Below are 16,493 nucleotides of genomic sequence, written 5' to 3'. Positions count from 1 at the left end.
AGAAAGGGGAACTCTAGCAGCATAATAGCAACTGTCTGTGTTTGATTTCCCTCTAGGGAATCCCATGGTATGACTGAAATATAGATAAACTCCCTTACCTAAGGTTTTGTTTTAGAGCCTGAGTAGTATCTTTTGATAATTTGGGTTAGTCTATGTCCACAGAGAGCTTTGTTTTTATGCTAAGCATCTTAACGGATCAGTTGGATTATTAATGTACAAGCCCCCATCATGTTGCTGCAATGTTGCTCACTGCAATGTTCAACTACTATCATGGATTTTATATTATCTACAGATACTCCCCCTGGTGGTGGCAATAGCTTCAGTTCTACCCTGGAGGCCATCAATGCTGTAAGCAACGCTGTGGACGCCCTGGCCTCTATACAATCTCGGTCAGGGGACTCCGGCAGTCGAAGGTGAGGATATTTTGTGGAACGTTTGCTTATTTCGTTGATGTATAACAATAAGTTCTGAAACTCATCTAATATCTTTGCTTGTGTTTTCCTTACATTGTCTTTATATCCCTTCTTACTTTCTGCATTACTCTGGGTGCCTGGTCTTGTCTGTAACTCAGAAATAAATTATCAATTTAAAAAAAAGCACATAAAACTCTACTCACTCACTAACTCATTGTTAATTTGTGTTGCCAGTAAGACTTCTTCCCGAGGCAAGGGATAACTGACTGTAAAAGTCCAGTTTCCACCCTTGCCGAACTAACCTGGAATTTCTTAGCTTGATCGCAGCACCACAGGTGGCCATTACGAGTTATGCCCCTTCTATGTCCCTCCTTTGGACAATCAGATTTCACCTCTCATATTACTTGCATTATCTTCAAACAAAATGGCGGTGACCAGTAGGGCTGCAACGAATACACTATGAGGCGAATACGATTCATATCACGAATATAGGGTAACAAATACGAATATCAATTCACAATTAAAATAACAAGTCAGCAGTTTATGTATTATTTATTATATTCAGTGAAACAATAACATCATAATTTATTTGACATGGTTTGTTAATTATTAATAAATTATACATTTACATACTGCACGTATCCAGGTACTAGTATCTGCTCAAATGCGACAATGACCAGTGAAAACAATTCTATCAAATTAAATATTATTAGAGTGTTGTCATTGAAAGAAATCTATGCATATAATATGTTGTTATGGATATTTTTAGTTACAGGGTATCTAAATATACATGATAGCATATTCATAAATATTCGATTCTAGTGGCTATGAATAACGAATTCAATTAATGAATGGTTACGGTTCGATTCACCGAATGCGCGAGTGAATTGTAACAGCCCTAGTGACCAGTCAAGACGATCTGATCAATAATCAATATCTTTATTGTAATAAAATCGGTCTTACCTTGCGAAGAACCTCAAATCACCTTGATTAAAAGCATGAAAAGGTTTGGAAAACATCTGTCGATGGCAAATCCTGCAATCGATTAAAATCTGCACGGCAGTCGCCAAGATGGTTACAAACCAAATATCGATTTCTGCAAGTGGGTAGAGAATCTGTCTTCAGCATCCCATGCTTGCCGTAAGAGGCGACTATGCTTGTTGTAAGAAGTGATGGAATCAGGTGGTCAGACTCACTGACTTGGTTGATGCATGTCATCATATCCTGATTGCGTAGATCGATGCCCATGATGTCTAATCACTGGATTGTCTGGCCCAGACTGATTTATTTACAGACAGCCGTCATGTAGCTGGAATATTGTTGAGTGTGGTGTTAAACAACAAACAAACAACAGCAGCACAACCTTGACATTGTAGTTTCTGAACATGTAAAATGAGTTTACAAACATGAATTTCATAATAGATAGTAAACAAGTATGTTTAGTTATGCCTGACAATGCCTTTTTCAGTATGAGTGTTCGTGAGTTGATCCGTCGGGCATCTTCAGCAGCAAGGGGTGTGAGTGGCTTGGAAGCTCGGGACCCTGACAGGGAGGATTCTGGGATAGCAATACCAACCCTTAACTGGCCAGCAGATCCCCCAAGCTATGACTCCCTGCATTCTGGTAAGAACAATTTGATATAGAGTATTGAACTGAAAATTTTGACATACAGTCAAACACTGTTGTGTCAAACTTGTCTCGAAGTAAAAGCTTGGTCCCTGTGGTCTTATTCCTTATTTATCAGTTTCGGTTGTGTTGAACCTTGGATAACCTGAAGTATTTATGTAGGTCAACTTGAGTAAATTAAAAGGCTAAAACAGGGACTGGTCAGTAGAGTCAGTAAACCGTGTCTGAGTGTGGCATTCATGAGGCATAGTACCTCAGTGGGCTAGCACTAGGGCTGCACGGTATTACCGGTATACCGGTATACCGCAATATGAAAATGAAACAATTACGTATCGCGATACGTTTGTGATGTACCGGTATATTGACAATGATTTTGTGTTTTCAAATTGAACTTGCTTATGATTAATTATTATTACTCATTCAACACCGTAGGCCCGTAATACCGGCCAAGAAGCATTCCCAGACACCGTAGGCCGGTATAGGCCCTACCGGCCAAGCCGTAGTCACGTCAAAATAGTATATAATTTTTTAAACCTACCAGTCATATCTTTCATTTACTAAATCTATCACATTTCACAATGTCTGAAATACGTATTCAATTTCAATTGATCATTTTTTATCAATAGATTAAGAAATTATTCACTATTTCCCGTAATGTTATTTAAAATAAAAATCTCAGACACGCACTTCGAAAACGGGTCCACATCGAACATGTCAAAGAGCAAAATAAAGACGTTTCAAGCAAAGCTTTGAATATAGTATACAAAGTTATAGATACAATCAACAAAAATATATCTAAAAGTTGTCAAACTTACTGCCAAGTTATTATTTCCATCTTTTCGTGCGATCGCTTGTAATGTAAATCAAATGACATCGGCTTTCGTCGCCTAAATTCTCGGCTCGGACACGATGTTTAATGCCAAAATTATGCATGAAAAAACTTTGTCACAGCTCGTAACCTAGCATGATACATCAACAAAGCACCATATTTTTAATATAAATTGCGATTTCCTGCTTAAGATGTTCAGAATGGCAGGATAAACAAAAAGATTTCGTCAAAATCTAAAATTCATAACACAACTGTAATTTGATTGACTGCCTTAGATCACGTGCTCAAATTTGACCAATCACAAACCTTGTAGCAGATTTTGGCGCGAAAGCGTCATTAGAAACCAATTTTTATCCAATAAAATCGATTGTTATAACTACGAAAAACTCCAGGCGATGTTACGAGCGTGAAGATGAAAGAATAAGCTTTCTAGCGATGTGTCATATGCCAGTCTTCGACGAACGTGTTATTCATACGAAGCCTCGAAAACAGTGGTATTTCTTCATGTTGCTGAGCGGACAGGCGCTGTTATCGGGAAATGGGTGATGACAGATACTATTGATAATTCTTTTTCAAAAGCTTTTTCAATAACGTAAACAATAAAAATAAAAAGGAAATAGGTAAGTGCATTTTATGAAATCGTATATTTGCCGAAAATCGTCAAATTTCCTTTCCTTGGTCCTTAATCTGGACGTTGTGACTGAACATAATTAAGTTGTAAATGCATTATTTAAATAATGTGATAAACAATACTTTCATATTTATAAACAATAGGATCAGACCTTTCAAATGGTGTATAATATAGAGTTGCAAAGATGTTTTACAAGCAGATATTTTCTTTGATAAATGTTGGTTTCATCTATCACACAGGAATCTCTGGTTACTGGGTGTCACAGCAGTAAACGCTTCTGGTTGACTGGTGTTGAAAGAGTTAAAACAACTAATATTGTCCATCTTTTTACCTGCGATGTCATTGTGATGAAACTGCACGAACAGCTCTTTGATAAACAATTACAAACTTACGTTACCACAAACACTGGACCCATATTATACATAAATACCTCTAACATTTCTTCCTGAACCTATGAGCTAAACGCACCCATGATGTCACTGAGTCTGGAGAATTGATACCACTAATATTTACTGCATGTTGGACTTTACCATTATGGTGCCTTAAACAGCTATTCTTGAGTCGAATAGCACAGCCAGTCAGACACAATATACAATTGTCTGTTTTGTCTGATGGTTCTGGTTTTTCCCTTTTTTTTACTTTGAATAAAGCTAAACTTTGTATGATTGTACTGTGATTCAATGTGGAGGTAAAAGAATCTTAAACAGTGGACAGAACTCAATATGTTTTCTTCCACAATATATTGCAGTACGTATTGCAATACAGAGGAATGTATCGCAATATATCGCAATACGAAATTTGGGGCAATACACAGCCCTAGCTAGCACTATAAAATCTTCATTAGTCCAGACCAGTACAAGCAGCCACACACACACAAACACACATGCATGCACATTGCGATGTAAGTGCAATAATCTTCAAAGCGATGTTAACCCCATTCCACCTCACTTATATTGTCATGATTTGCAGATGCTGAGAGACCAAGCCTGTCTCGCCAATCTTCAAGCAGTCTGCCAGGAAGCCTGAACTCCCTCCATCTGCCTGAGTTCAGTACTGTCAGCGTCCCACCAGTCCGTCTTGAGGACAAGGAGAGGCGAACCAATGCTGGCCAGATACTGAAACTACTGTGTGACTCTCCCCTTTTACAGCCACACCTGGTAGAGCTCCTGTCATCAAGGTAAGCAGCTGTAGAGCATGTTGTGTGACTGTCCCCTTTTACTGCCACACCTGGTGGAGCTCCTGTCACATAGGTAAGCAGTGGTAGAGCATGTTGTGTGACTGTCCCCTTTTACTGCCACACCTGGTGGAGCTCCTGTCATCAAGGTAAGCAGTGGTAGAGCATGTTGTGTGACTGTCCCTTTTACAGCCACACCTGGTGGAGCTCCTGTCATCAAGGTAAGCAGTGGTAGAGCATGTTGTCTGACTGTCCCCTTTTACTGCCACACCTGGTGGAGCTCCTGTCATCAAGGTAAGCAGTGGTAGAGCATGTTGTGTGACTGTCCCCTTTTACTGCCACACCTGGTGGAGCTCCTGTCATCAAGGTAAGCAGTGGTAGAGCATGTTGTGTGACTGTCCCTTTTACAGCCACACCTGGTGGAGCTCCTGTCATCAAGGTAAGCAGTGGTAGAGCATGTTGTCTGACTGTCCCCTTTTACTGCCACACCTGGTGGAGCTCCTGTCATCAAGGTAAGCAGTGGTAGAGCATGTTGTGTGACTGTCCCCTTTTACTGCCACACCTGGTGGAGCTCCTGTCATCAAGGTAAGCAGTGGTAGAGCATGTTGTGTGACTGTCCCCTTTTACTGCCACACCTGGTGGAGCTCCTGTCATCAAGGTAAGCAGTGGTAGAGCATGTTGTCTGACTGTCCCCTTTTACTGCCACACCTGGTGGAGCTCCTGCAACATAGGTAGGTAATGGTTGAGTATGTGACAGTGCAACAGGGATCACATTCGGAGCTGTTCGAATGGTATCATCTTTATTTTAGAGCACTTTTGAGTTGGTGGGTTGTATTGGCCAGAATTACAAAATAAGGTATTAATATACTTTTAAACTTGTCCTATCTCACACTATGCATTTCTTCATTCTTTTTTCGATCCTATGTGCTTGAACAAAGTTTCCAGATTCTAAAGAACAATTCACCCGAACACATCCCAGCATCACCATAGTAACCCCCCCCAAACAAATGGGTCACACACTATGATGCTATGCATAGCGACCTACACGATATGATCGCGTGATTGCCTTTGCCACATCATTCTTGTTCTCATCGCCTCTTAGACATGCACTGAGATCTGAGAGAATCTAGTTGGGTTGTTTTTTTGCAGGATTCCCTTCAACATCATCTAGTCTGCGTACATGATCTGAGGGAAAATGAACAAGGACAGTTCTGTTCATACTGCCCGTCGGAAATGTTGCTGTAATTTTTCCAACAACATTGTTGTGATTGCTGTGGCCTGTGTAGTTTGGACAATCACAGCTCAGAATGCGCACATCTCACAGAAGAGTCCTTTAATGTCTATCCACACAAGTGTAACAGGAGAGAGATAGACCAGCGCTCCAAGTCAGGAGACTCGGGCAAGCCTCAACCGTCTGCCAAGAAGCCTAAGAAAACATCCAAGCCGGCTGTCCCCTTCGGATTCCGCCCTGCCCGCACTCTTGGTAGCCGAAGACAGGGTATCAGAAAGCTTTCTGACTGACAATGTCCCTATTGTTCCGAATCAATAACAGTCCATCCCTGTAGCTCGTCCCTGTTGCGCCCTTTTTGGCCAACTCGGAGTTTGTTCACCACGTTGGTCTAACCCGCAGAAAGAAGGTTCCACTGACTTACACCATGGAACAACCTTCTCCTTCAGCCTCACTCCCAACTGCTCCACCTGTCGCACGAAAGCCTCCATCTTTGGCGCATCTACAGAGGTCACTTTGTCACCAAAGGTGATTCCATGAGAGGATCAAAGACAATCATGGAAGCTCACTATTCCTCTACCATCTACGACCACAAGTGGAAAGCGTAGGAAGCCTATTGTCACGCTTGTGACATCTCCACACCCACAACCGCTTCTCCGCAACAGACCGCTGATTACCTCCATCATTTCGATGGACCTTAAAGGGTCTACTTTGGTTATTTATCTTGCTGCCTCCTTATCCTCCGCTATTTGACTTCGGCAGAATATGAACTGTTTGCTGGCAAGACCTTTGAGTTGATCACCTTGAAGACCATTTTCCTCCAGGCCCATGCGACTGATGCTTGATTTAGATAAATCCATGCTACGGATGTTAACAGTTTGAGAGTACAGAATGGAAAGGTTCTTCTGGGACAACTATGGGATTTTATCGTAAAAAATCAGCTTCCAGGCCAGCCAGATCGTTTGTTTACCGTCCATTCGCTGCGTCTATCCTGAGCTCTGCTTACTGTGAGGATATCGCTTTATGTCCGGTTCAAGCGCTTCAGATCTACCTTGAGGCTGCATGACCACTTGGTCGCTTCCAGAAGAGACTCTTCATTCCACTTTCCACGGCGGCCTCAACAAAGTTTCTCTTTTTGGCTTCACTCAGCCATCCAATGGGCTAACACTTTTTGCTGGATTACCTCCACCTTTCACGTCCAATCCTCACTAGATCCGACCTCCGGGTCAATCCAGATTGCATGGATCGATGCTCATGATATCAATCACTGGACTGTCTGGTCCAGACTTGATTATTTACAGACCGCCGTCATATAGCTGGAATATTTCTGAGTGCGGCGTAGAACAACAAACCAATCAACCAACCAACCTCCGGGACATCTCTGTTAAGGATGTCCAGGGTCTTCATCAATTCGGCCCCTTGGTCCTGAAACAGCAGCCCCAACTGCACAACAGCACAGATAGTAGATATGTAGATATTTTATTAATCGGGTTCCCAGACTGAGAGGGTGGATGATCTAGTCTCTAGGGACTTCAGTTTTCAACATTGGAGGCGCCGCAAGTCGAGGTCATTTCGACTGTGTCCAGAATCCTTAACCAACTCACTTCTGCTTTATACATGTGCGGCCTGGTATTAATTTGTAAGATCGTCTTGTGGATATTGTCGATTGTTCCTCCCCTTGTCTTAGCATGCATCAATTGCCCAAGCCGTTTTGATACCTTTTGATGAAGTGTAAAAAGATGTCTACCATGGGAGATAGTGCGGTGATAGTCTTGTAGAATCTATTGGCTGGAAACCCCTTCCAGATTGATTATGAGTTGCATGCTGTATCAATTATTCTTTACAGCTACGTGGTCGTTCGTGTAACGATGTCATACATGAAGACATTTAACAATGATCTATCCAAATTCATGCTGTTATGACTGACTTATGTATGAGGATCATATCACTTGTTATGGTGTATTTTGTCTAGGCTGTGTTATAGATTTTATATTTCATTGTTCAGCCCCAGCTTCCTCCTGTATGTCTCATGCCTGTAGTCTACTACAGGCAATGGTATCTGCGCCCCAAAGTCCAACTGTGGGAAAAATACCTGATATTGTGAGATATTATAAGATTAAACATTTGCAATTTTTTGTAATAGCCTGTTAGATTCGTGAAAGAGAATGATGTGGCAGAGGCAATCACATGATCGTATTGTGTAGGTCGTTATGTAAGGGATTATAGTGTGTGACCCATTTGTTTGGGTGGTAACATTGGTGATGCTTGGATGTGTTCGGGTGAATTGTTTAGAAGCTGGAAACTTCAACTAAAACTAAAACTTGGAAAAAAGGAAGGAATGCATTGTGTGAAAGGGGATAAGTGTTATAAATATATAATTTATTGTAAAATTTACAAATATTTTTTGTAAAATCACAACCAGAAGGTACATTCTAAATACTACCCTCGAGTGTTAATGTAAGTACGACCCTAAATAGTCAGAACTCTTTGAGTACCTTTTGCACTTCAGGAATGCAGAGGGCTGCACCCCATTCATGCAGGCAGTGCGAGGCAGGGCATACCCTGCTGCCCTCACTCTCCTGGATGCAGCCAAGAAGAAGGCTACAGAGGATGTGCCGGAGGTGGACCGTACTCTGCTTATGAAGATGATCTACCCCCAGGGATCAAGCCTCGACAACTCCCCACTACAGGTGGTGTGCTGTAACGACACCTGCAGCTTCACCTGGACCGGGGCGGAACATATCAACCAGGACATCTTCGAGTGCCGCACGTGTGGACTGACGGGCACCTTGTGTTGCTGCACGGAGTGTGCCAGGGTCTGCCATAAGGGACATGACTGCAAGTGAGTAGATTGAGTGAGTGAGTGAGTGAATGAACTCAATATGAGAATAGAATATTTTGCTTGTACAGTTTGGTCCCAATGTGAAATAATTCCAAGTCCAATTGAAAAATGCATGAATCTGAACCATCAGCTTGATTCTTTGTGATCACTGACAACTGTTTATTGTGTCTTCACCCAATTATGTTATCACTGTTCAGGCTAGTAGATGTTCTAGGTTAATTTCCATCCCTTTTGCCATGCCTGCTCATGGGTTTGATAAGTCGTAAATAAGACATGTGTGACTTAGTGTTTTCCCCTCACATTAAGTGAACACAACATGATATAACTGAAATGCTATTCAAACAGTCATGAAAACAAAACAAAAAAACTAACACACTTACTCAAATTATTATTTATTTTTTGATGAAATGGTAGTTTTGGGAAACACTGTGAAGATATTGCTGACATTTGTTGTCTGTTCCAGACTGAAGAAAACGTCCCCGACAGCGTACTGTGATTGTTGGGAGAAGTGCAAGTGCAAGGCTCTGATTGCCGGACAGCAGGGGGCCAGACTCACACTCCTCAACAGGCTCCTTACAGAGACAGATCTGGTCACTCTCAACAACAGCAGGTAATACAACATGCAGAGATGTCAACTTGTTGCTGTAGACAGCTCATGAATCGATTGATCGCTTAACTAGCAAGAATATTGATTAATGCAAACACACTAGTGATTAAGTAAATTATTGATGTGTTGTAGTTTGACTTCATGGATGTGTGGGGGGCACGGGTGGCCCAGTCGTCTAAGGTGCCGCAATTCGCTGTGCAGAGTTGTGTCCCTTGGGCACGCCAGAAACCTATGATTGTGGGTTCGAATCCTGGTTCGCCCCGATTATGTTTCTAGGTTTGTCAGCACCATCCCCGTGCTCGTGGGTTTCACCGAAGTGGTAAACGTCTGAGACCTCCATCACTTTGGGCTTTCCTCCCACATTAAGCTGACACACCGTGATATAACTGGAATACTGTTAAAAGCGGCGTTAAACCAAACTCACTCACTCATGGATGTGTGTTAAGGTGATATTAGTAATTGGAAACACCCTTGTTGGATAAGTGCATATCTTGGTAAGTAGATACTTTCAGCTGCGGCCCTAGATTTGACACTTACATGAGTCGACTGTATGTGACAAAGAATCACTAAGTTTGTATAGAGTGAGTGCCCTATGAGCAGGGTAACAAGTCTCTGATGTTTTACAGAGGTGAGAACATCCTGCTGTTCCTGGTACAGACAGTTGGGAGGCAGCTGGTGGAACAGCGTCAGCATCGGCCATCACGGACACGGGTCACAACATCCCGGAAAACTCCCATGTCAGATCTAGGTAGGAATTACAATCTTTACCATCTATCAGAGTCTTTTCATGACATTTGAAAATCAATCATGTGATATGCATAGCTAGTGATAATTTGTTGACATATGAAGCATTGTGGCAGACAGCCCCCATTGCAAAGGATAGGTGTTTCCATGGAGTACAGGAGGTAGTCTTGTTCCTTGCAGATGTGGACATGCCTGAGCATGACCTGGAGCCGCCACGGTTCAGCCGCAGAGCACTGGAGCGGATCCTCAATGACTGGACAGCGGTCAGGGGCATGATTCTCAGTGGGGACAGACAGCAGGGCGCAAGGTTAGTTGCCTACATGATGTTAATGTTGATTACTCCAACTTATGGTCGATACAATTTTCAGTAGATGATTGCTGAAATGTAATTCTCTTGTCAGTCTTAATACAAATGGGAAAAGAGAATGTTGTTCTACAGAAATTGATGGTCTTGTAAAATCGTGATTTATTGGATCAAATCTGGTGGCAGAAATCCTGATCCTAGTGGACTTATGGTAGAATAACATTGTGTGTAACCGTCATGCTCCTTTGATCACTTGGTGCTGTATACAGATGTTCCATGTTCTCCTGCAGCAACAGCAGCCCAGATGCTGTATATGAAGACCAGATGTATCTGGGGAGCCAGAGTGGCACCACCAGACTGGACAAGTTCACCCACTGTCTGCTGGTCAAGTGCAGTGTTGAGGTCAGTCATTCCCACTTTGATTATGCTCAAAGTAACTTTCCAATCAGCAGAAATCCATTTTTAAATGTCCCTTTATCATGTGTCAAGTTATACGGTTGCCAAATGGTGTTAATAGAGACATGTATTTATGACAGATGTTGGACACCCTATTGACGACACTGATCAGGGAGATGCAGAATGAGACAATACCGAATCGCAAAGAGGAGGCTAAACAAGTTGCCAGGCGATTCATCCGCTCTGTTGCACGAGTCTTTGTCGTCCTCAACATCGAGATGACCCCTGGCTCCAGCAAGAGGAGGAGGTATGGTCCACATTATCATTGAGAAGTGGCCAGGGGCAAACTGCATTGTCAGTAATGGTATCTTAGGACAGGGCTTAAGCAGGCAATACTAGTCATGGTCTTTGGGCCACAAGAGGTTGAGTGATCTATCAGTTGCCATGTCTGATGACTGGGATGGTCTGTCGGCATCATATCCACATTTGTTGGTTTCATCATTGTGGTAAATATCTGCCAGCTTCAATGCCTTAAGCGGACATGCAGTGCTAAACTGAAATACTGTCCACATCTCTGTTATTCCCAACACAGTCACTTTAAACATTTACAGACCACCGTCATATGGCAGGAATAATGCTGAGTGCAGCATTAAACAACAAACAAACATGCAAACGAAACTTTAAACATATTGATAACATTAATGTCTGGAATATTACCCTTATATGATTTTCTCCATTCTGGTGTTGATTACAAATAAGCAGTTAAAGTAGTTCTCACAATGAAGATCTGGTTTCCATTCCCACATTGGTACAAATACTACAATGTGAAGTGGCCAGTCTTGGGGCTTCATTATGTAAGAACTTACATTCCTAACTAATGTTTAAAGTGTTTATTAATCACAATTAAAATTTGGTTTCCAAGTGGAAAGACCACTCATGGGCTTCATTACTTCAAGTACAGTAAAAGCATACTCTCTGATACGTAAAGTTCTGGTATGTCAATCGTTGATAAAGTGGCATGTAAAGCAATTACCTTGTGTTATTCAGCCCAGGCCTAGCGTCGTGCCAGCCCCTCCCCCGGTGTAAGAGAGCATTCCAAGCCCTCGTGACCATCAGTGTTGAAGAGCTGTGTAAGATAGCAGAGTCCCTGATCACCCCTGTAAGGATGGGAGTGGCCCGACCCACCGCTCCCTTCTCCCTGGTGTCAGCCAATGTGGAGGCAGTACAGGTAGGTGTGACAGCAGGTGTGCTGTGGTGCTGGAGGACTCATAGCTTTGTTGACTGGATCACTGGCAAGAGCCATAGCTTCTTTCTTCATACAGTTTATTGGTTTATTTGAAAATATTAATCATGTTCCATTTGGGGCTAAGTTAGCTTGGTGGTTTGATTGTCCACATGAGCACAATGAGGGACTCCCAGTTTTGGTATCCATTCTGTGAGAGTGCTTGAATATTGCTTAAATGGCATAAAACAAACTCACTTATTCATGTTCCTTTACAATACTCAATACTCATAAAGTGTGATATAAAATCAAACCGTTAGTTTTTCTCTCAGAGACATTACATGACATCAGATGTGTTCAAGGCAATTGTGACATGCATTTCCATTAACATTACTCCATCACTGAAGTATACTGAACCTAATTTGCTATGTGTTCAGGGAAGTGAGGAGCTATTCAGTGTAGACCCACTGCCCCCGCGACCATCGTCTGCAGACACCGAGGCACCGCCGATACCATTCCTGCCGCGTTCCCAGTCACCGCTGCCCCCAAGTCATCAGACAGGACGGGTAAGGGAACAAGACATGGATGAGATCGTGTCGGCTGAGGCGGAGGAGGTAGGGCGATATGTATGTGGTTGTGTGACAAATCATCATCACCATCATCATCATCACCATCACCACCATCACCACAGTTGTTGTCTCCATCCTCATAGTCCGTAAGATCTCATCCTCCAATGTTTTACTTCAGATTATGTTATGCATCCCCTTTTAATTATTAGACTCACATGGTTCATTGATTTATGTAAAATTGGTTCAGTTGTTTGCAGTTTGTCGCTCTAATGATATACCACCTATAATGACCACAGGCAAGAATATATCCCCAGTAGGTTGACCACTGATTTGTCTAGTCCAGATTTAATTACTTGCAGCTTGCCATGGTCTGGCCTTGTAGGCCTGTAGTTTTGGATTGTGAATTGATTAACATATTTGACAGATGTGTTTCACGTGGTCGTGTGTGTATGTTGCAGTTGTGAATTGAGTAACATGTTTGACAGATGTGTATGACCTGGTCATGTGTGCAGGTTGAGATTGTGGATAGAGTAACATGTTTGACAGATGTGTATGACCTGGTCATGTGTGCAGGTTGAGATTGTGGATTGAGTAACATGTTTGACAGATGTGTATGACCTGGTCAGGTGTGCAGGTTGAGATTGTGGATTGAGTAACATGTTTGACAGATGTGTATGACCTGGTCAGGTGTGCAGGTTGAGATTGTGGATTGAGTAACATGTTTGACAGATGTGTATGACCTGGTCAGGTGTGCAGGTTGAGATTGTGGATAGAGTAACATGTTTGACAGATGTGTATGACCTGGTCAGGTGTGCAGGTTGAGATTGTGGATTGAGTAACATGTTTGACAGATGTGTATGACCTGGTCATGTGTGCAGGTTGAGATTGTGGATTGAGTAACATGTTTGACAGATGTGTATGACCTGGTCATGTGTGCAGGTTGAGATTGTGGACAACATGGCAGTGGTGGAGGATGACCAGTCGGATCATGAGGACAGGCAATCTGAACACTCCGACCATGATCAGCAGCCAGTGGACCAGGAAGAAGGTGGGTGGTATGCAGCAGAAAGATGATGCATCTAGGACTAAAACATGAGTCAGTGATATCTGATCCTAGGGTGCCAGTTGGCAGTGCCAAGAAAAATGCTCGCTTCGCATATTAATATAAGGTGATGCTAATATCCATCCTTAACCACAAGGCGGCATGGGTGGCCCAGTCGTCTAAGGCGCCGCGATTCACTGTGCAAAGTTGCGTTCCTTGGGCACGCCAGAAACCTATGATTGTGGGTTCGAATCCTGGTTCGCCCCAATTATGTTTCTAGGTTTGTCGGCACCATCCCCGTGCTCGTGGGTTTCACCAAAGTGGTAAACGTCTGAGACCTCCATCACTTTGGGCTTTCCTCCCACATTAAACTGACACGCCGCGATATAACTGGAATACTGTTAAAAGCGGCGTTAAACTAAACTCACTCACTCACTCACTCCTTAGTCACAAGTTGTAAAAAGTCTTGGTATTGCAAACGAATCTATGCATATTACCATCACACTGATTATTATCCTTGGACCTTTACAGATTTACTTGAACAATTGTATTTCAAGAGGTTCTCCTTTATGTTATGTTAGTGATTGAACAGGATACACAACCAGCACTTTTGTGAGGTGTGAAGGGATATGTTTTGTTGTGGTTAAGTTAAGTATGGCTACAGGGTAGCAGATGGTCACTTGAAATGCTTTGTTACTCAGGTCAGGCTGAGAGTGACATGGATCTGGATCTCCTGGCCGAGTCTGAGAGTGACAGCGACAGTAGCCGTAGCAACCAGGACAATGCCAGCGTACAGCGCAGTGCTGTCACTGCAGCCACTGCAGGATCTGATGCAGGTTTGTGGAAACGATATGCTTATGGATTCATAAGACAATCAAAGTTACCTGACTTGCTTGAAGTGGTTTCATGTAATCGATTTCTTCCTGTTTTTTTAACTAAACTTTGTCACTTTCCATTTTTATTTTTTTACTTTTTAAAAAACAACAACCCCATATGGTCAGTAGAATGAGAAAACTATAGTGATGTATCTCTATTCTCTAAATAGTGAGAGGAATGTTTAGATTTTACGCCAGAACAAGTATTCATCCTGTATAAGAAGTATACATCTAAACCTTTGAGGAAACGTTTATCAGTCATTGAGCATGTAGCACTTTTCTGGCACAATTTTGGTTTAGGACGCCATATTTACGAAAATGAGGATTTCATAGTAACAAACTGTGACCTACCTGATTGTGTGTTGTTGGTACCGATGGCATGGATTATTGCACTGTCTATCAACCATTGGCTTGCCTGATTTCTTACAGGCGTCTATGATATGGCTGGAAAATTGCATACTCTGGCGTTAACAACATGCACTCACTACCTTGTCTGTGTTCCAGGTCTAGGATCTCTAGCTCACTTCTCAGAGGACTCTGGAGAATCCTCCAATCAGGAGGACGACTATGAGAGTGAGGGAGGTGAGAGTGAAGAGCATGACACTGATGAGTTTGTCTATCTTGATGAGCAGTTGGAACGTCGAAATCCTCCTGGTGAGTTAAAGATATTGGTCATGTGTTTCTCCATTCATTTGAATGGATATTGCCGTCTTCAGGGCCATGGGGGCCTTTGTGGCCCAGTCGTGTAAGGCTCCACAGTTCGCTGTGCAGAGTTGCGTACCCTGGACACGCCAGAAACCTATGATTGTGGGTTCGAATCCCAGTTCGCCCCGATTATGGCTCAAGGGTTTGTCAGCACCATACCCGTGCTCGTGGGTTTCACATCTGAGACCTGCATCACTTCAGGCTTTCCTCCTACATTAAGCTGACACGCCGTGATATAACTGGAATACTGTTAAAAGCGGTGTTAAACCCAACTCACTCACTCACTCACTCACTCACTCACTCACTCACTCACTCACTCACTCACTCACTCAATCTTATGGCAGATTATCATGAAGTTCTTGCTGACTGACATAAATGAGGATCAAACAATGTATGACCTGGCTGATTACCATAATGTAATTGCTTTGTCTTGATCTCATCATCTATTCCTTCTTGTTTTGCCACAGGTTCCCATGGGCAGCGCACCCTGCAGCCCCCCCAGACGATGCAGTGGGCTATTCGTCAACGTGAACCAAGTCTCAACCCAAGGGTACCCACAACCACAGCTACAGCCAACAGCACTGGTATGGAGTTCGTTTTGATTCACGATTGACCTTGGAGCTTATTACGTATAGATTTTTATCTTAGACCAGACCCATTTTGTTACCCCCCCTGGTTTGAAAAATAGAGATCAGCACGTCAGCCATTCATCTTCCGTTTCCAAAACCATTAATTATTTCTTGTTGAAACTTTCTATATAGATCAGTGTAGTTGAGAACTGGTGCCTTTTGATCATTTAGGATTTTTTTTCTTTTGTTTTGTTTTCATGAATTTTCATGATGAAAACAAGTTGCTTTCTGTTTCTGGAGCAGAACTAAAAAAAAGTTAAATATTTCTTGTTGAAACTTGCTATATAGATCAGTCTAGTGGAGAACTGGTGCCTTTTGAAGATTTCAGATTTTGAAAATACCGAACAGATTTACTTATGTCATCTTCTGATGACTCTTGTTACTTTTGTTACAGATCCGCTTGTCAGTTTTAGCCATTAGGCATTGGGCAGGCTTTACTGTTTTGTTTCTGACATGAGTCCTATGCAGTGTATTGAATTCTTGCACCTTGTGGAATCAAGGTCTTATGTGTAGCAGGGACTCTACCCAGGTGTTTTGAGATATCTTGAATGCTGCATAAGCTATATATAGAATACTAAACGAGCTCCCGTGTAATACCAATTTTATGAAACGAGTGAATAGTTCTGGTATCTGACCTGATGCAGCTGCAAAAGCAGT

The 16,493-nt window shown here is 42.5% G+C and overlaps 1 protein-coding gene across 4 annotated transcripts in view; it reads left to right on the top strand.

The window, feature by feature from the left end:
- LOC124135679 (E3 ubiquitin-protein ligase UBR5-like) overlaps window positions 1-16,493 on the top strand; it is a 61,941-nt gene that overhangs the window by 28,287 nt on the left and 17,161 nt on the right. For 3 of the 4 annotated variants that reach the window (XM_046501127.2, XM_046501126.2, XM_048395789.1), the window contains exons 21-35: window positions 293-413; window positions 1,882-2,036; window positions 4,469-4,676; window positions 8,411-8,743; window positions 9,207-9,353; window positions 9,977-10,098; window positions 10,275-10,401; window positions 10,689-10,800; window positions 10,935-11,101; window positions 11,842-12,022; window positions 12,454-12,630; window positions 13,525-13,633; window positions 14,329-14,463; window positions 15,007-15,156; window positions 15,675-15,791. In XM_046501127.2, the coding sequence (XP_046357083.2) occupies window positions 293-413; window positions 1,882-2,036; window positions 4,469-4,676; window positions 8,411-8,743; window positions 9,207-9,353; window positions 9,977-10,098; window positions 10,275-10,401; window positions 10,689-10,800; window positions 10,935-11,101; window positions 11,842-12,022; window positions 12,454-12,630; window positions 13,525-13,633; window positions 14,329-14,463; window positions 15,007-15,156; window positions 15,675-15,791 (2,361 nt within the window). The remainder of the gene's footprint in view (window positions 1-292; window positions 414-1,881; window positions 2,037-4,468; window positions 4,677-8,410; window positions 8,744-9,206; window positions 9,354-9,976; window positions 10,099-10,274; window positions 10,402-10,688; window positions 10,801-10,934; window positions 11,102-11,841; window positions 12,023-12,453; window positions 12,631-13,524; window positions 13,634-14,328; window positions 14,464-15,006; window positions 15,157-15,674; window positions 15,792-16,493) is intronic. The other variant, XM_046501128.2, reaches the window with a different exon arrangement.

This window comes from Haliotis rufescens, unplaced genomic scaffold, assembly GCF_023055435.1.
Source record: "Haliotis rufescens isolate VD_foot unplaced genomic scaffold, xgHalRufe1.0.p SCAF_1, whole genome shotgun sequence".
NCBI classification, from domain to species: Eukaryota; Metazoa; Mollusca; class Gastropoda; order Lepetellida; family Haliotidae; genus Haliotis; species Haliotis rufescens.
This window is presented reverse-complemented; position numbering and strand designations above follow the sequence as displayed.